Below are 20442 nucleotides of genomic sequence, written 5' to 3'. Positions count from 1 at the left end.
ATTCCTCCGGGAAGACCTTTACCAGCAATTGCCTCTAGAAAGTACACAGGGACCTGTGATGGTGGATTCCAGTGGGGATGAATTAATACTCTGTGAGGATGAGGATGTACACACTGAAAGGGGTGAGGAATCGGAGTATGAGGATGACATCTTGAATCTGTAAAGCCAGTTTGTGCAAGGAGAGATGAATTGCTTCTTTTTTGGTGGGGGGGTTAATTACTTATTTTTTTGTGGGGGCCCAAACAAACCAATAATTTCAGCCACAGTCATGTGGCAAACTCTGTTGCTGAAATGATTGGTTTGTTAAAGTGTGGATGTCCTGTTTATACAACATAAGAGTGGGTGGGAGGGCCCAAGGACAATTCCATAATGCACATCTTTTTTTATTTGCATTATGTGCAGTTTGAGGCCTAGTTTTAAAAGTGCCATCCTGTATGACACTGCAGTGCCACTCCTAGATGGGCCAGGTGTTTGTTTCGGCCACTTGGGTCACTTAGCTTAGTCATCCAGCGACCTCGGTGCAAATTTTAGGACTAAAAATAATATTGGGAGGTGTGAGGTGTTCAGAATAGACTGGAAATGCTTGTGTAGCTTAGCTTAGTCATCCAGTGACCTCATTGCACTTATTCTTCTTCTTTGAATTATGTGCTCTTTGGGGCCTAGTTTTTAAAAGTGCCATCCTGTATGCCACTGCAGTGCCACTCCTAGATGGGCCAGATGTTTGTGCCACCCACTTGGGTCGCTTAGCTTAGTCATCCAGCAACCTCAGTGCACCTCTTTCTCTTCTTTGCATTATGTGCTGGTTGGGGCCTAGTTTTTGAAAAGTGTCATCCTGTCTGACACTGCACTGCCACTCCTAGATGGGCCAGGTGTTTGTGCAACCCACTTGGGTCGCTTAGCTTAGTCATCCAGCGACCTTGGTGCCACCTTTTGGCCTAAAAACAATATTGTGAGGTGTGAGGTGTTCAGAATAGACTAGAAATTAGTGGGAATGAATGTTATTGAGGTTAATAATACCATAGGATCAAAATCACCCCCAAATTCTGTGATATTAGCTGTTTTTATGTTTTTATCAAAAATGATCAAGATCCAAAACCAAAATAAAAACCCGAAAGGGTGGTTTTGGCAAAACCAATCCAGATCCAAAACACGAGAGGATCCAAATCCAAAACCAAAACACAAAACACAAAAAGTGTCTACCGCACATATCTAATTTATAAGGGCACTATTGCAAGGTAAGACCTTGATAATTATACAGTATATAATGTGATATTATTAGAGATGTTATTTACCCATATGATGACGTCACCTGATCCCGGTACATGGGCCTGCATATTTACGCAAATGTGTGCTAAGAACTTCACTTATACTCCATGTTAATTGTGAGGGTTTATTTAAATAATTCTTATTATCAGTGTTCTTAGTGCTAAGAGTGTGCATCTGCATTTCTCTTCCTCCAGCATAGTATTAGAAGCCTCAGCATGATAGCACCTCTTAATTACTTTAGTAATATGGTGTGCAGTCCAGCCCCCGTTTCCCCTTTTTCCTCTATATTTGTGTTTGAAAAATGTCAGTTAGGAGCTAATTGGTTGGTAATTTATCTATCTAAAATGCATCCCTCTCCAAGATGTAGTACATCTGCCCCTGTCAGTGTCCCCAGTACAAATTACACCACATTACAGTGCCCCAGTTCATCTTATGTCATACTATAGTGCAGGGACGTGCAGTCAGGGTAGGCAGGGGAGGCAGTGCCTCCCCTGTGATAAGAAGATACTTATGACACATATTCTGTGTCATAAGTATCTTCTTTATAGAATCCTAATAATTTTTCTGCTTTAAAGTACTTTGGGAGGCACTGATAGCAGTGCCTCCCGTGGATAATGGGAACGGGGACAGTGCGGAGGGCGGAGCCTAGCACTGGGCTGTAAAAGCCCATGAAAAACCATAGGGAAAGCGGCACTGTTCTAAGTGCCTCGCTGACAGGGACACCACCCCCATGTCAGCGAGGCACCTGTGATTGGACAGCGGATCCAGGGCTGGACCCGCTTGTCCAATCATCCACATGCGGCGCTGGAGGCGGCGGGTCCCGGCGTTAATGATACCCGGGAGTAGCGTGGGCCTTCAGCGTGTGCGGCTCCCCCCCCCCCGTCCTCCTGCTCCGGCTCCCGATCACCTGACAGGCAGCAGCGGTGGCCGTACAGTACGTGCGGCTGTCCTCCTCTGCCGGCTCCAGCAGCAGGTTAGTTTTTCTCTCTCTCTCTCTCTCTCTCTCTCTCTCTCTCTCTCTCTCTCTCCTCTCCCTCTCCCTCTCCCTCTCCCTCTCCCTCTCCCTCTCCCTCCCTCATATGTCAGTATAATGTTCATTTTTACAGGTGCCTCTACCCCTTTGGATTCTACTGGACAAGTGGACGTGACCGGCGTGGGATGTTGGTAATTCATCTCTCTCATTTTTACAGGTACCCCTTTGGATTCTACTGGACAAGTGGACGTGACCGGCGTGGGATGTAGGTAAGTACGTGTGAGTGTGTAATGTGTTTTAATAAAATTTTACTGTCACGGTGTGTGTGTTTGTGTTTTTATTTGGGTATTTTTTTTGTTGTAGAACTACAGGTACCAGCGAGCCCGTTATTTCCCCGCCTGCTGGTACTTGAGGTTCTCCAAGTACCAGCAAGCGGGGGAGGCTTGCTGGGCCTTGTAGTTCCACAACAAAAAACAATATTCTTTTTTTACACACATGGCTATCAGCCCGGCACCCACCACCCAGGGGTGCTGGGGATAGCCTCGGGCTTCACCCCTGGCCCTTGGGTGCCTGGAGGGGGGATACCCCTTGATTTAAGGGGTCCCCACTCCTCCAGGGTACCCCGGCCAGAGGTGACTAGTTGGGGGGGTTATGCCACGACCGCAGGGACCTACATAAAAGTGTCCCCCGGCTGTGGCATTATCTCTCTGACTAGTGGAGCCCGGTGCTGGTTTTAAAAATACGGGGGACCCTACATCTTTTGTCCCCCGTATTTTTGGAACCAGGACCGGACTAAGAGCCCTGTGCTGGTTGTCTAAATACTGGGAACCCCTGTCCATTTTTCCCCCCAGTATTTAAACAACCAGGACTGGCTCAAAGAGCCCGAGGCTGGTTATACTTAGGAGGGGGGACCTCACGCTTTTTTTTTTTAACCCATTCAGACCCTTCTCCATTAAGTTAATGGAAGCCCTGGACAACAGAATTGCATTCATGTCCTCCTCCCACTCCCTTCCCAGTCCCAAACACTAATTTTATTTTATTTTCTATAAAAATTTACAATATATCAGAAGTATGATGAGCAGGCAGGCAGCGGGCATTGGCAGCATTTGACTGAGATAGAAATTAGTGGCGGAGGGCTGGGTCAGTTGAATGTGGGCGAGTTTGTAAGCCATTGTCAGTGGCAGCGGGTACCGGCTCAGAGGCAGTAGCGGGCATTAGCTAGGGGTCATCGGCAAGATTCGGCGGACATTATGGCTGTAGTGCCTCACTAGCCACTGACCTCACCGCACGCCACTGCTATAGTGCCTCCACTTCATATTGTGCCACATCAAAATGCCCCACTGTGCGCACTGCTGGAGTTCCCAACAGTCTTTTTCTAACATACACATGTCACCTGGGAGGCTTGTTCATGGTCAGTGTGTCTGACACACTGACCATGAACAAGACTCTCAGGTGAAACATGCATGTTGGAAACAGACTGTTGGTAATTCCGGCAGTACACACACTGGAGTCCCTGCATGAGAGAAGTTAGCAGCACAGACAGGTGTTTAGGTATCATCTTTCAAAAATCTTTTTTTACATGTGCAGTCTATCAGAACGGGTAGTGAGGCTGCCCTCACCTTGGTAATTATTCTTAAATTAATTATTATAGCATGTTGACACAAGGTTTAAACTGTGGTTATTAGTCTTAATTTAGAGATGTTTTGATATACTGTACAGTATAATTGTCTTAGATAGACCTGAAATAGGTTTGATACAAGAGAATGTTGGACCTGACAACCTCCATTCAAATCACAGAGATTGACTTAAGTACCAATGTAATATGACACCTGCACATGACATACTGTACAATACTCTGGGATTTATTGAGTGTGATAATCTTTGGCTAGGAGTTTAAAGTCTGGAGATGTCATGTTATTTTTTGCTGTCAATGATCTCACTCTTCTGTGCTGTTACTTGTATTACCTTTACTACTAGGACACACAGAGTATCTAGACAAGTGTTTAAAAAGAGATTCAGGGAAAACCACCTAATATTGATCTCTGTTGCAATGAAAAAAGAAGGGAATATACTTCCAATGATTTAATCTTTATTTATTGAGTGTGCTTTATGACAAAACACAGGATTAACATACAGTAGTTTCATGAGATATACAATAAAAGTTAAGTTTTATGTATATTTACTGTACATACACAAGAGTGCCCCAAAACGAGAGTCTTATCTTTCTCTTCCTTATCCAAATCAGTATGAACATGATCAGTATTTATGTGTAGTGTGATTTATATACATGTGCAGTAAAATGAAAATGCTGAACTGCGCCCAACAACAACATCAGCAGAGCATGCGTCCCTGAATCAGCCTTAACACTCTCTGTGAGCTGTAATAAACAAAATTGCCTCATAGTCAGTAATGTCACTCACTGATGTTCTTTTGTGCACTGCCCAGTGGTCAATAATAAACCCTTCACTAGGGAAAACTTTTCTTACAAAGTTCTCATCATATTTGAACACATGTACCTTGTCCTGCCCAACCATCCCATAAGTTGTATTTAAGCACCCTATCACTATCAAGTATCCTTCAGGTTTCAGTAGCTTTATGAAGTTCCTGAGAGTCTTTATATAATCAGCTTGGTCTTTGCTGATGGTCTCCAGCATATACATACTGATGACACAGTCTGCTGGTGGGAGCACCTCTGGGTCTGTGAGATTTTCTTTGTCAATGTCACATTTCATGATCTTTGTTATTGCTGTCTTCAATGTCATGTCTTTGTCCTGACACAGGTCACTAAAATATACAAAGACAAAATGTTCATTTGGATCTAGGACTAGTCATGCAACCACATGAGAAATAATATATAGTTTATTATGGAGATTCATTGGATAGGAAGGTATAATTTAGAGAGGCATTGTTTGTTTTCTGGAAGGGTTCCTTGAATGTGGAAGAGATTGGGCATTATTCTATACTTTCAATGATTAACCTCTTTCATCTTTCAGATGCATTTAATATGGTAGTGGTGGGGAAAAGGTGTCCATTAGGTACCCCTATCTGAAACACTCAGCGCAATACAGGTTTTTTCCATTGTGCAGACTTAGGGGGCTATTAAGAGATGACCACAGATCGCTACATAAATAGCCAGAGCTGTGTTCATCTCTGCACATGCTGGGGGCCGCCCAGCACAGGGCAAGGTCACCCAGCATGTGTGAGGCCGCCTTCCGATACATCTGCAATTTGCAGATGCATTGGGTCTTAGGTTGAACCCTAGCAGCACAGCCTGGCTGCGCAGTCAGGTGGTTAGTGGCATTTATTTAATCGGAGTGGTTGCATGTGTCTTCACGCAGCTGTCCCAAAAATATAGCTAATCCAGTCTTATTTTTCCGGTGTAGCCACTACAATGATGTAAATCCACCCCTGCAATGCTCACTACGGTTAATCACATTGCAGTCGCATCTATGGGGGATGCAACCACAATGTGTATGGCGGCACAGCTGCTGTTGTTGTGGGTCTGAATGACTACGTTAGTGGGAATGTAAGGAGAGGGAACAGGGTGTGGCACACATGCTGCTGCTGCCTGCCTGCTGCACCTGACTGATAACACTGACGACCAGAGGAGCAGAGTGCAGCAGGTATAAATAATCACTGGTCACCAGCTTTAAGCATAATAATGATATCAGAGACATCCTTCATTTACACTACTTTGCATTTTGGATCTGCTGAGAATATATATGCATCAGTGATAGTGTTAATATAACTAGGTAATCTACACTAAAGAGAATAACTCTGCGCTTTAGAGACACCTTAAAGTTATATTACGTGTGGTCTGTCATGTCGAATAAATAACTCAGTGAGACTTTGTATATTAATATTTTTTATCTAAGATTGTCAACATGTAATATTTATTATACAAATCTGAGTAATTTAGTAGCTTTTATGTATAAAATCTAATTAGTAGTAAATAGGTAGTTAAAAAGACTTGAAATTCAGCACTAAAAATTACACTTTGTATAACAGTATAATTAGATGTTTATAAACACATGGTAACAAGGTGTGAACCGTTACTCTCCCAGAATAACGGTATAATTAAACACTTAATAACAAAGAATAAAACGTTACTCTCCTAGTAGCTATTAGTATATAGTATTACACTGGCGTCCCAGTGTGTTATAGGAATAAATGTCCCGCATATAGTTCACAGTAATTAGAGTCTTATTAAGACAGCAATAGCTTAGGTATAATTACCCCCGTGTTGGTTCCTGACGGTTCCGTTTGGTAATGTTACACGTGGTAAACTTATTGCTGGATAGTACTGTGCAAAACAGCCCCGCTGGGAGATATATGTGTCCCCACTCTCCCGTCAATGCTGCCCGCTGTTACACTCTACGGCTACTTGATTTTGAAAGGGTGTATAGTCCTCACGGCGGAGGTCAGACCAGACTCACCCGATACACAGCAGCAGGTCCCCGTTAGGGTTGATGCTTGTGCTGTTTGGTGGGGTCTTGTGCGATCACCCGTAGTGCTGCTCAGCAATCTAGACCTCCGTGGCAGAAGGCGTGGGATTCAGCTGAAGAGAGCCGGGTGCATTTACAGCGGTGTGCGGGAGCTGTTTGAGATAGCGGTGAATAGCAGTCGGAGAGTACTTTCAAAGAAGTGGGCGTCAACGCGTTTCGTCTCCTAGCAACCGGAGACTTCCTCAAGACGGATCACTCCTTGCTGCCAATGGCAGACTTTATACCTTTGTGATCCCACGAGTGGGGACACATTTATCTCCCAGCGGGGCTGTTTTGCACAGTACTATCCAGCAATAAGTTTACCACGTGTAACATTACCAAACGGAACCGTCAGGAACCAACACGGGGGTAATTATACCTAAGCTATTGCTGTCTTAATAAGACTCTAATTACTGTGAACTATATGCGGGACATTTATTCCTATAACACACTGGGACGCCAGTGTAATACTATATACTAATAGCTACTAGGAGAGTAACGTTTTATTCTTTGTTATTAAGTGTTTAATTATACCGTTATTCTGGGAGAGTAACGGTTCACACCTTGTTACCATGTGTTTATAAACATCTAATTATACTGTTATACAAAGTGTAATTTTTAGTGCTGAATTTCAAGTCTTTTTAACTACCTATTTACTACTAATTAGATTTTATACATAAAAGCTATTAAATTACTCAGATTTGTATAATAAATATTACATGTTGACAATCTTAGATAAAAAATATTAATATACAAAGTCTCACTGAGTTATTTATTCGACATGACAGACCACACGTAATATAACTTTAAGGTGTCTCTAAAGCGCAGAGTTATTCTCTTTTGTGTTCTAATTGTCTTTGTTGTGCAGCTTAGCAAGCTGTTTTACTCAGCAGCTTTAAAGAGACAAAGATCTTAATAAAATAAAATATAACTAATTAGCGCCGGTTGTGGATATCTGGGACCCCTGTCTCAAATTATCCGTTTTTTTCCTATTCTAGGTAATCTACACTGTCAATTTGTATATTATATGCTATATTCATTGTATTGTAGGATGAAACTGTCTTGCAACTTTATATAGTTGTTAACTGCTATCTTAGTATTTGTTTTAGCTGAGTTTTATGGCATGCTCTGTAAACGGGGGTGGGATGTTAGGCCTTGATTGCAATTACTAGAGACACATGGATACTTACCATTCATAAGGAAAGATGCCTGGCTGAACAACAGCCGGCTGAACAGGGCTTTATTATAAGGGCTTTTTTTAAAAGGGTTATGAAAATATTACAATATAGACTTACCCAGGACTTACCAGGACGAAAACAGACGGAAACAACCCACCGACAAAACAGAAAACATCATCCTATCCTTTCATTCCCAATCATCTGTGTATTTCAGCGTATGTAAAATTTTATCAACTAAAAACCTCATGACCTCTAAGAACAAAATGCAACCAATTTGGTAGACAACTATATACATTGTGATTTACATGTGATTGTACATACCAGTTTGTCACTTTGCTCTATAATGCACAGTTAACATACAGCAGAACACCACCAGTAAATAGGCACCTGCACTTTTAACTTGAACAGGTAAAACCCTACACTCTCAGCCTAGAAAACACTGGTTTCATCTCAAACTAACTATGTTCCACAAATTGATTTTCTGCATTGCTCTTCATGGAGTATTCATAAAGGCCATTGCATCATTCAGTCTCCCAGCAACTCAGCCCTCTGTACATATTGCCCCCTCAATTCTACACTCCCCTCTTATTAGCACTCATGAGCTTTTTACTTCCCTATACTCATTGACAATAACCTCTACAACCTCTCACCATAAAAAACTTTCACAAACCTCTGACACCCACATTTATCTCTCTCTTCTGCTTCTGATAGCTGGTGACATTTCACCAAATCCAGGACCCTGCCACTTGCATCACTCGCATTCACCTGATTCACAGCAACATAGAAATCCAGCTAACCTCATAAACATCACATGTCTTCCATCACCCTCCAGATCACTAAAATGTGCCTTATGGAATGCACGCTCTGTTTGTAACAAATTAACATCTATCCATGACCTCTTCATATCTAACAACATCAATCTGCTGGCTATAACAGAAACCTGGCTCACACAATCTGACACAGCCTCCCCTGCAGCACTGGCACATGGTGGTCTCCACTTTACACACACCTCCAGACCCGATAACCATAAAGGAGGAGGAGTTGGACTTTTACTTTCACAATCTTTGGCATATACTGTTCTACCACAGGTTCCATCACTCACATTTACATCATTTGAAGTACATTCCATTAGGGTTTACTCTCCTTTCTCTCTGCGTGTTGCAGCTATCTACCGCCCACCTGGGCATCCAAAACAATTTTTGGAAGATTTTTCTGCCTGGCTCCCTCACTTTCTATCCTCTGACATCTCCACCATTATCATGGGTGATTTCAATATTGCTATTGATTGTCCAAAATCTGCTGCGCATGCCTCCAAACTACTCTCTCTAACCTCCTCTCTTGGCCTCTCCCAATGGACTGACTCCTCTACTCATCAGGCGGGCCACTGCCTTGATCTAGTATTCACCAGACTATGCTCCATCTCTGAACTCACTAACACTCCTTTCCCCCTATCAGATCACAACCTTATCACCTGCATGCTTTCCTCTGTTAATTCAAACCCTGTGTTGCGGAAGTTCTCCAATCTTCCTCAAACTCGCAGAAATATTAACACAATTAATCTTCAAGAACTTTCCACTTCACTCCAACAACTGCTTTCACCTATTTCTGCATTCACCTCTCCTAAGATGGCTGTATCACACCTTAATAAGACTCTCGAACTAGCCCTTGATGAAGTGGCTCCAGCTACCCATCACACTCCACGTAGGCCTAGATGTCAACCATGGCACTCCAAATTAACATGACAACTACAAAAACTCACACGAAAACTTGAACGTCAGTGGCGTAAATCTCGTATTTCAAGTGACTTCCTCACATATAAGACAGTCTACCATTCTTATAAAAATGCCCTGGACATTGCCAAACAAACATATTTCCAAACTCTTATCTCTGCTCAAGCCTCTAACCCCAAACGACTCTTTAATACATTTAAATCACTTCTGAATCCTCCCGCACCTACCCCACCAGCCACTATCAAGGCACAAGATCTTGCCTCCTACTTCAAGGAGAAGATTGATAAGATCCGAGATGAAATGGTATGCTCTTCGGCAGCCAGTGACCTGCTCCGTTCTTTACCTGAACCCTCTGGCACTCTTTCTTCATTTGATCCCACAAATGAAGATGAAGTATCATCACTCTTCTCATCCTGCTTCTCTACTACCTCTCCTCTTGATCCTTTACCCTCACAAATAAGTAAAGCTCTGTCTCTGGTGCTCATCCCTACCTTAACTAACATCTGTAATCTCTCTCTCTCTACTGGTATTTTTCCTTCACTCTTCAAGCATGCAGTTATTACTCCCATTTTAAAAAAACAAAATTCTGACCCTAATGCTCTCTCAAACTACCGCCCTATCTCTCAGCTCCCTTGTCTCTCTAAGCTACTTGAGAGACTTGCCTACACTCGACTCACACACTTTCTTAACTCATACACTTTGTTGGACCCACTTCAGTCAGGCTTCCGTTCCCAACATTCCACAGAGACGGCACTGACTAAAGTGGTTAATGATTTGGTCACTACGAAGTCTAAAGGCCACTACTCACTACTTATTCTTCTAGATCTATCTGCTGCATTTGACACTGTAGACCACTCTCTTCTCATACAGACACTACAATCCCTAGGTCTTAAAGACACAGCCCTTTCTTGGTTCCTCTCGTACCTATCTAATCGCTCCTTCAGTGTTCGCTTCTCTGAATCTACCTCCTCTTCGCTACCTCTTTCAGTTGGAGTACCGCAAGGTTCAGTCTTGGGTCCTCTGCTTTTCTCTATCTATACCTCATCTCTTGGTAAACTAATCAGCTCTTTTGGTTTTCAGTATCATCTGTACGCAGATGATACTCAAATCTACCTATCCTCCCCTGACTTGTCCCTATCTGTACTGGACCGTGTCACTGAATGCCTTTCTGCTATCTCATCCTGGATGACATCTCGCCACCTCAAACTTAATATTTCAAAGACAGAGTTAATTATATTTCCACCGGCCAATAGTAGGTACCAACCTGATATCTCTATCACTGTTGAATACTCGACTATCTACCCTACCCCACAAGCTCGCTGCCTAGGTGTCATCCTTGACTCTGATCTGTCCTTTGTTCCCCACATTCAATCTGTCTCAAGATCATGTTACATGCATCTAAAAAACATATCCAAAATACGACCATACCTTACACAAGACACTGCTAAAACTCTAATCCACGCTCTCATTATTTCCCGCATTGATTATTGCAATAGTCTCCTAACTGGTCTTCCCAAGACGAGACTCTCACCACTACAATCCATTCTGAATGCAGCGGCGAGGCTTATCTTCCTCGCTAGACGTTCATCGTCTGCAGATCCACTCTGTCAGTCCCTCCATTGGTTACCTGTATTCTACCGCATTCAATATAAAATACTTTTACTCACACACAAGGCCATTAACCAAACTACACCAACGTACATCACTTCGCTTATCACAAAATATCTCCCAACCCGACCTCTGCGCTCTTCACAAGACCTGCGTCTCTCATCCACACTCATTACTCGCTCCCACTCACGACTGCAGGACTTTCATCGGGCTGCACCCACTCTGTGGAATGCCCTACCACACACAATAAGACTCTCCTCTAGTCTCCTAACCTTCAAGCGTTCCCTCAAAACTCACCTCTTTAGGCAAGCGTATCAAATTCCTGAACCGCCCACATAACTTTCATAAACCTTCCTATCAAATTACATCCACTCTGTACAGTCCACACATATCCTCACATGTCTTCTCATTCTATGCAATAGATAGCACCTTTCCTTATGTACATATGCCTATAGATTGTAAGCTTGCGAGCAGGGCCTTCCTACCTCTATGACTGTTATCACCCAGTTTGTAATTGTTATTTCAAATTGTAAAGCGCAACGGAATTTGCTGCGCTATATAAGAAACTGTTAATAAATAAAATAAATAAATAAATTTTTCTCATAGGCAGCCTCAGCAGGCTGTGTCCTCAGGTACTGGTACCCTTAGGCAGCTGCCAAAATCTGCTTAATGGATATGCCAGCCCTGCACGTGGGGACATTTGTGACCAGTGGTGATTTGAGGGCATGTGGGGTATTTTTAGGATCAGTGAAGTATTGAGTGCAGTGTTGTATATGGAAGATATGAGTAGCTGCATTTGGTTGCTATGGTTGCATTTTGAATTGTAAACGGCTGATGTGGGGGTGTGGAAATCATCTGGGAAGTTTCTTTTTAAAATTCTGTTTCAGTGATTAAGTGCAATAACTGCAACAAGAGCTGCACATGCACAGTGTAGAGGGCGCCCGTTCCATTTTTTACAAAAATGCATCATTTTAGAGTAAATGAAACCAATGATGTCAAAGTTTTCAACAGAGAAATGGATTAAGTGAATTATATTGCCAAATTATAATTACAGCATTTTGAGAATGTTGTGCACAACGTCTTCAAAGAAGAAGTATTGTAGCACACAGTAAGTTGGGAGTCCTATATGTATACCTGGGGCAGTAATAACTCACACCAATCTATTGTTAAAAATGTCACATTAGACAGGAAGGGACAGTTAATTGTTCCAAAATAAAAACCAAATATTGGTGAATTTACGAACATTATGGGCCACATGTAATAGCCTAAGGGTTGGGGATTTTGTGATATCTCAGCGGTTTAACCAGTGGTGGGCTGAGCTGGGGGGAAGGCAGAGTGCCATTTGCCCACTGGGCTAGGTTAATTATGCAGCACAAGGGCCGTTGCTGCATTGTGCCTGCTCATATTCCTGACAACCAGGAAGGATCTCTCCCTGCCTTCCAGCTGTCAGTGTCAGGCTGCTGTTGCACACTGCTGATTGCTGTGTCTGGACTTCTCACCGATGGCTATCCCAAGAATGGATTCTGTACTGGAAAAGGACTTAGGTGTCCTCATAGATAGCAAACTAAGCAGTAGTACCCAAAGTAGGACTGCAGCAAAGAAGGCTAATAAGATATTTGCATGCATAAAACGGGTTTTTGATGCTAGGGATGAGATTATTATACTCCCGTTATATAAATCACTTGTGAGGCCACACCTTGAATACTGTGTACAATTCTGGGCACCTTACTACAAAAAGGATATCCTGGAGCTAGAAAAGGTTGAAAGATGGGCAACCAAACTAATTAAGGGTATGGAGACACTGGAATACGAGGAAAGGCTTGCAAGACTAGGTATGTTTACACTGGAAAAGAGGAGATTAAGAGGGGACATGGTCATCATTTACAAATATATTAGGGGACATTATACAGATCTTGTGCAGGACCTGTTTTTGGTTAGATCAACACAGAGTACTCGTGGACACTCGCTCAGGTTAGAGGAGAGGATATTCCGCACAATACGGCGTAAAGGCTTTTTTACGGTAAGGACGATACGTGTTTGGAATTCCCTGCCTGAGGGAGTTGTAATGGCAGACTCAGTCAACACCTTTAAGAATTGGTTAGATAAATTCCTAATGGATAAGGATATCCAGGGTTACGGGGCATAGTCACGCACTATGGTTATTATAAAAAAGAGGGGTAAAACGTAACGGCAGTCATCAACTTCAGTCAAAATTTTCTACAAAATAATCATGCATAGGAGACCACAAATAGGTTGTACTCGATGGACAATTGTCTCTTTTCAACCTTTGATACTATGTTACTATGTTACTAATGAAGGGGCTAAATGAGGGGGTGGGGATTAGCAGGACTCAAATGGTGGTGGGCTGCCCAGTATGTGTTTTAGCACTGTCTGGCTGTGTTGAGTGCAGGCAGCTACTTTCGTGCTGCTAACTTCCCCCTCCCTCCTACAGGCATGACTCATACAAAGATAAGCTCCATGCCCACCAGACAACAAGGAGCTGATAATAGCAATGCTGCTGCTGCTTCCCTGGACAGTGGGGGGCTTTTATTGACAAAGATTGCATGCAGCTGTACCCCTTTAGTAATTTATTAGAAAGCCTTTTTGGATTGGAGGGTTGCATGGAGGGGTGGGGGTGTAACGAGGTCTGAGCCATGGGGGTACCTAGCAAACAGCAGGGTACCCTGCCTGTTTCATTTGTAATGGTCCTTACAATATCTATAGAAGTCACAGGGGCCATTCTGTCAGCCTTACGATGGGTACACACTAGACATTACGTATGTCATCCGATCTAGGATTATGTGAACCCGCTACATTATGTCGCTGATGATGCATACTACCATGTGGCATCAGCAACATCCTCCATCGCCCCTACATGCAGGACCAATGGAAGACATTGCTATTGAGAACCATGCTACCAAATGCAGCATGGCCGCCCCATCATTGCTGCCAGCATCAGCAAGTCTTTATGCACTTGCCGGTGCTGGCACCCCTGCCAGCTCCCATTGCTGCCGATGTCACTGGTTACACACATTATGTAGTGTGTACCCAGCTTATCTTCAAAGCTGGACCTGGCAGCTACTGACACTACATCTGATTGCATAATAGTGGCATGCAGAGGAGTCTGATGGCATAATAGTGGCATGAGGAGGAGTCTGGTGGCATAACATTGGCATGTGGTGGAGCCTGATGGCATAATAGTGGCATGCAGAGGAGTCTGATGGCATAATAGTGGCATGCGGAGGAGTCTGATGGCATAATAGTGGCATGCGGAGGAGTCTGATGGCATAATAGTAGCACTTGGAGGAGTATCCATACTGTCCTTGGAGGAGATCAGTCTGCTGTCTTTTATGCCATTTATTTTATCACGGTGTTACTGTCGACATAATTTCTTTTTGCCCTTTGTAATTTTCCTTTGTTGACCTGTTTCTCTATTTATTCCTGAATTGTAGTATGTCAATCTTTTACGTTCCATCACTATATTAAAGTTCTCTTGTACTTAATCACTACCTCCCTTTCTCCTGCAGTCTCTCCCACTGCCCCCTGCAGTGTCTCTCACTGTCTCCTTTTCCACTGCACAAGCGGTGATCAAATGTGCTATAACCAGCAAAATTTAACAGTGAATAGAGGTTATAGAAATGACTCAGTGCCCAATATAAGCTGCCAGTTAGTGTAAGAAACTCCTAAGATGTTTCCTTCATCCCTCAAAACAAGTGCAAAATATAGAAAATTGGAGCAAACACTTAGCCGGCGCTTGGTCAGGTTCTCTTGGTCTGATGTACTCTTTGGGCCTCCGCCATATATCAGATTACCATAGAAAACAATAAAAATAGGTATATATAGTGTGATACCGTTTAATGCATAGACATAAAAAACATAAAACTCCAAACACAATGGATCAACATCGACAAAAATCCTAAGGCAGCATGCTAAGCGGGTAATTACTGAATATTATCAGAACTGTGGCCAAACAGTTCCTAAAAGTGCATAGTTTCAATTTAGGGATTCCGAATAGTCCCAAAAAAACCTGGATCGAATCCGATGACAATCGGTCATCCACTCCTCCAAGCTCCACTGCCACAGGAACACCGACGTGTTTCTACCCCGGGCTGGGGTCTTTTTCAAGGTGCTGCTCAGAATGTTAATCAGTCTAAAATGCAAGTTATTTAAATGTTCAAAGCACCAATCACAGTCCACTGTGTGCAGTTAGATCCTATACACAATGATGACTACATGTCCCATGGTCCTCTGCTGCGTACGTATAGTACCCCAATACACCCCTTTGTATATCCATGATTTCATGGTATCCCGATGCCCAATAGTGACTCAGCACGGAGCCGCGACGTCACTTCCAGTCTCCGGGCATCATCCTGATGTTCTTTTAAAATATTCCCCATGGAAACAGTAACGGCCTCTTGTATTTTCTCTTAGCTCCTGTCTCACATTTGTTAATGGAGCTCCTGGAGTCTTTTCATCAAAACAGGACTGGAAGTGACTTTACACAAATTCGGATACTAAAGGGTTCTGTGATTCAAAAAAGTTTGTGAATCGCTGTCCTAGATGTTTCTGCATTACTACAGTATCTATGGTGGGATTAAAGCAACAATAACAAAACCTTTTTACAAAAAGGATAGATTTCGGAATTATTTTTTTTAAAGATATGAGATTTGGCTATAAATGAAAGCATAAATTAGAGCCAAGGTAAATACTGAGCGTTTCACTCGCTATTGGCCCCAAAGTTTTTTGTATAACTTTTAAAGTAATTGACATACAGACCTTGTTCTATGATAAGCATGAGGAAGTCATAGCAAGTGTTGAAAGTATTTACTTCAATTGCTTTCAAAGTTATAAGAAAACCTTTGGGGCCATCAGCTAGTGAAACACCCCTGTATATTAGAAATGTGCTGTTTGGTTCTCAAGAAATCCGAAGCCATGGAAATTTTGCTGATCCTAACCAATACCTAGTTTGATGCTCCAGACATTTGGAATTTGGATTTGAAATCCAAATTTCAGGTTTTGGATTGCAAAAATTATTTGATTTTAGATATTTTTTTCAATTTTCAAGAAATTCTAAATCTAAGATTCATATATTTGGCTTTATGTAATGCAGTCCAAGATCACAGTTGAGCATAACCACGACCCCGCCCCCACACTTTTAACATTATGCAAGACAAAAGAAGATGTTAAACTGGTCATCGGACAGAAATACCTGTAGGGAAGGTGTTAATTTGCAAGAATTATCCAGAAGAATGTTATAAAAAGTAGGGCAATGCATCAAATTGAAAAGAAAGGTTTGATGAATCTTGACAATGCACTACCATGAGAGATAAGATTCAAGTAACATTGACTCAGGAAAAGCCCAATAGTCAATGTCCTCCACTTTGTCTTCAACTCATGCCAAATCAATGTGCAGAGGAGACAGAACAGGACCATACCATGGATTCTGATTTGAGTACTGTGATTGCTCTGCTGATTTTACACTGGAATGTCATTTTTTTATTCTATATAACATTGTTTTTCTTTGTTTTGGGACATGATGGAAACGCTCTGTGTCTGGGCTTGGAAGAGAGCTAAGAGTCTCACTTGCTTAAGATCAGTCATTCTTTCTGAAGCATTGGGAGGAATCAAATAAGGGAATGTGGAGGAAAGTGCATAGGAAAGAAGGTAAGCCGGGTCAGAAAAATGGCAGTACAGATTGCAAGACAGTAGATCTATCAGTTAGATATGAAGCATTAGCATCGGGCAGGTATTACAATTGTTTATAATATCTGAAACATTAGAACTAAAGTCAGGTACATTTTATCCTTTATAAAGTTTCTTCTATTAAATGATTTAACTGCTCAAAAGCAAAAACAAGAAAGAGTGTCAGGTGTAACCATATGCAGTAGATCACAATAACTAATTTCTATATACTGTAGTCTACAGTTTTGACAAGACAGAGAGTTGGCATGCTTCAAGGATGAAGAAGGTTCATATGGTGAGGTCAGAAGATTTGGTTCCAGGATGGAAGTAAAATGCTTTTCCAGTACTTTGAAATGACAAGTTATGCTCGAGAAAAAAGGTGTTTATTTCAGTGAAAGAATCAAGCAGTAAGGGGTTTAGTAATATTTAGCAAAAACTGCTTTACTACATGTACCAAACCATGGTGTGTACTGTACAACAGAGAAAAAAAACAAAAATTCATCAAAGACTAAATGACACCCTGTAAGAACTCTTTGTTTTATTTTTGGTGGGTAGAACAATTGGAATAGTTTATTATGTACTGACACTGGGATTACTCATGATAGATGTTTTGGAAAATATGTTACCTGCTTCCTTCTAGGCATTTCATATATGTCATTATGTGAGACCAATCAAAAGCTCCAGTACGTGTGTTAATCCATCTGTTCAGCTCCATAATACATTGCTCAGAGCACTTCAGCACAAGGATCTGTTTGAAAAATCCACTGGCTGTATAGAGATGATGAATGAAGGATCCAGCACTGATGTCAATCAGAAGATCTCCCTTAATGTGACCTGCAGGGAAAGATTACAATGATTACAGAATATAATATGTTATGTAGCATCTATTCTGTTCATGATTCTGTAATGTCCTGTTACAGGTAAGCAACTGCCTCACCACACATAATTTTCTCCTTCAGTTTACTGTATGAGAAATGTACTGTACTGTAAGTACTTATTTGAGCAGAATTTCCAGTATCTGGGGACACCTATCCTGCCTACAGTAAATACACAGACATTTGTAGACATCAGAATTGTCCATAATGTTTCATAATGTAAACCCTTAGAAAATATACACACCTAGTGCCTAATTCACTAAGGATTGCAATTACAAAGCTGTTTACAGCAAATTTGCGATTGCTATCCTTAACAATGCAAAAGAAGTAGGAGGTGCATACTATCTCCTTCCTACATTTGCGATGCAATTGCATATGGAATGAACATCACAACCATAGATAGCGATGTTTATCTGCGATGACAGGCTGAGTAATCCTAGGCTTACTCAGGCTTTCCATCATAGAGCGGCTTGTGAGAGCAAGGAAATTGCATCTCGTGATGCAGTCCTTGGCCTCGCCACTCCCTGAAAATGAGGGCAATATCCCCCATTACTGGCAATATCAGCCACCCCCACCCCCTCCCTCCCTGTGTATGCCTCTGACTGTCAATCAGACAGAGGCATTCGCATCACTGCTTTGTGATCGCAGGACCCGTTCTGCACATGTGCCGAATGGGGTGTGGTTCACAGGGTCAACAGTGTCTAGGTCGACCATGTTTGGGTCAACTACTATTGGTCAACATTAACTAGGTCGACAGGGATGCTTCTTCGACAGAGTCTCTAGGTCGACATGGTCTAAGTCGACAGGTCAAAAGGTCAACATGAGTTTTTAATGTTTTTTGGGTGTTGTTTTCTCCGTACAGTGACCGGGAACCCCAATCACTGCACCGTGTTTGCTCACCATGCTTTGGGCAAGGTGCCTCGCTCCGCTACCGCTGCACTTGGCACAGGTTACTATTACCAATCGTAGTCCTAGTGGATCGTTAAATATGAAAAAGTTGAAAAAATAAATATGTGAAAAATGCGACCTTTTGACCTGTTGACATAGAACATGTTGACCTAGAGACCCTGTTGACCTTGACACCCTGTCGACCTAGTTACTGTCGACCAATAGTGGTCAGCCTAAACTTTTTTTTGACCTAGTTACTGTAAACCTAGAGACCAGATCCCTGCCAAATAAGCAGGACCCTACCATAATAAGGCCCTTTGTGAGCTTTTATTCTGTACATACTTTACTGTTACTGAGAAAAAAAATTAAATTTGTGGAGTAAAGGTGTTGGTTAGGTTTAGGGGGATTTTTTATGATAGTGAAGGGCAGTGTCATATCTATAATGGGTGCATTGTTTGTGGTGCACCTGGGGCCCGGGATTCAACAGAGCCAAAGCACACACCTTGTACCCATTTCTTTAACATTTACTTCTCCGGAATCTGGCAGCGGCAGCTCTGCATAAATCAATCATGGCAAATTTTCCATTAGGCCTGTGAGGCACATGCCTAGGGGCGGCACTTGTTTTTGGGAGGCAATTGGATGCTTGTGTTAGTAATGTCAGCCCAAAAAGTAATAGTACCTGCAAAAATGTTTTCACTGATCTTTACTATATTCCATCTTGAATGGAGTGTAAATGGGTAGGACATGCACAGATTGCCCCTGTAAGCCGCCTCATAGCTCGTAATACTAGTGAAACTCAGAAAATTATAATACCGTGCAAAAGTTTATTTATTTCAGTAATTCAACTTAAAAGGTGAAACTAATATATTATAAAGACTCAATACAAGCAAAGTGAGATATTTCAAGCATTTATTTGTTTTAATTTTGATGATATAGAAGAATTTGTGATATATTGTATGTATATTTTAGCTTGTATGGTTGGTCTTTATTGGTATATTGACAGATACAGTAGATATCTCTATACAAATTGGAAGGATAGAAATATTTTAAATGTATTTATTATTATTTTTACTGAATTGCAGCACTTTCAAATTTCTTTTATCTTTTTGACTAATTTAAGGGAGACGAGTAACTCCCTCCACTGTGAGCTGCAGGAACTCAGTTTTAACAAATATTTGATCACACCCGGTATATAAGAGTCTGGTCTCTTTTTTATTTTTAAACTTGCAGTCCGGTTCGAACTGCATGAATCACAGGGCTTATAGATGCACAAGAACAAAGTGCACTAGGGTAAAGCGCACCAAACAGTACAAACAATAAATATATTGTTTGTTTTTTTCTATTTTTAAACTTCCAGCTCTGTTCAAACTGTATATCAAATGGCTTCTACATGCATGTGAACTAATGCACAACAAACAGTACAAACAATAAATATATATTTTTTCTATTTTAAACTTGCAGCTCTTTTCAAACTGCATGGATCACAGGGCTTATACTTGCATGTGACCAAAGTGCACTCGAGTAAAGCAAACCAACCAATCAGTACAAAAACAATAACAATATTTTTTTATATTTTTAAACTTGCAGCTCAGTTCAAACTGCACAGATCACAGGGAAAAAGTAAAGCACAGACAATACAGGAGAGTACAGCACAACACACACCAGCATGCAGCAAGCCCATATATACGCAGTCACTATACTGCACAGCCACAATGAGTCTGGAGTTTCTGGATGGACACATCCAGCTAAAACAGCAGT

At 41.8% G+C, this 20442-nt stretch overlaps 1 protein-coding gene across 1 annotated transcript in view; it reads right to left on the bottom strand.

The window, feature by feature from the left end:
• Nucleotides 1-4599: 4599 nt before the first annotated feature.
• The window catches only part of LOC134965362 (nicotinamide N-methyltransferase-like), a 54868-nt gene continuing 39025 nt past the window's right edge, over nt 4600-20442 (bottom strand). Inside the window, exons 2-3 of the mRNA XM_063941829.1 lie at nt 17548-17755; nt 4600-5023 (exon numbers count right to left, since the gene is read on the bottom strand). Coding sequence (XP_063797899.1) covers nt 4600-5023; nt 17548-17755 — 632 coding nt within the window. The remainder of the gene's footprint in view (nt 5024-17547; nt 17756-20442) is intronic.

Source organism: Pseudophryne corroboree, chromosome 10 (genome assembly GCF_028390025.1).
Source record: "Pseudophryne corroboree isolate aPseCor3 chromosome 10, aPseCor3.hap2, whole genome shotgun sequence".
NCBI classification, from domain to species: domain Eukaryota; kingdom Metazoa; phylum Chordata; class Amphibia; order Anura; family Myobatrachidae; genus Pseudophryne; species Pseudophryne corroboree.
The sequence above is the reverse complement of the archived record's forward strand: the minus strand, read 5'-3'. Positions and strand labels throughout refer to the sequence as shown.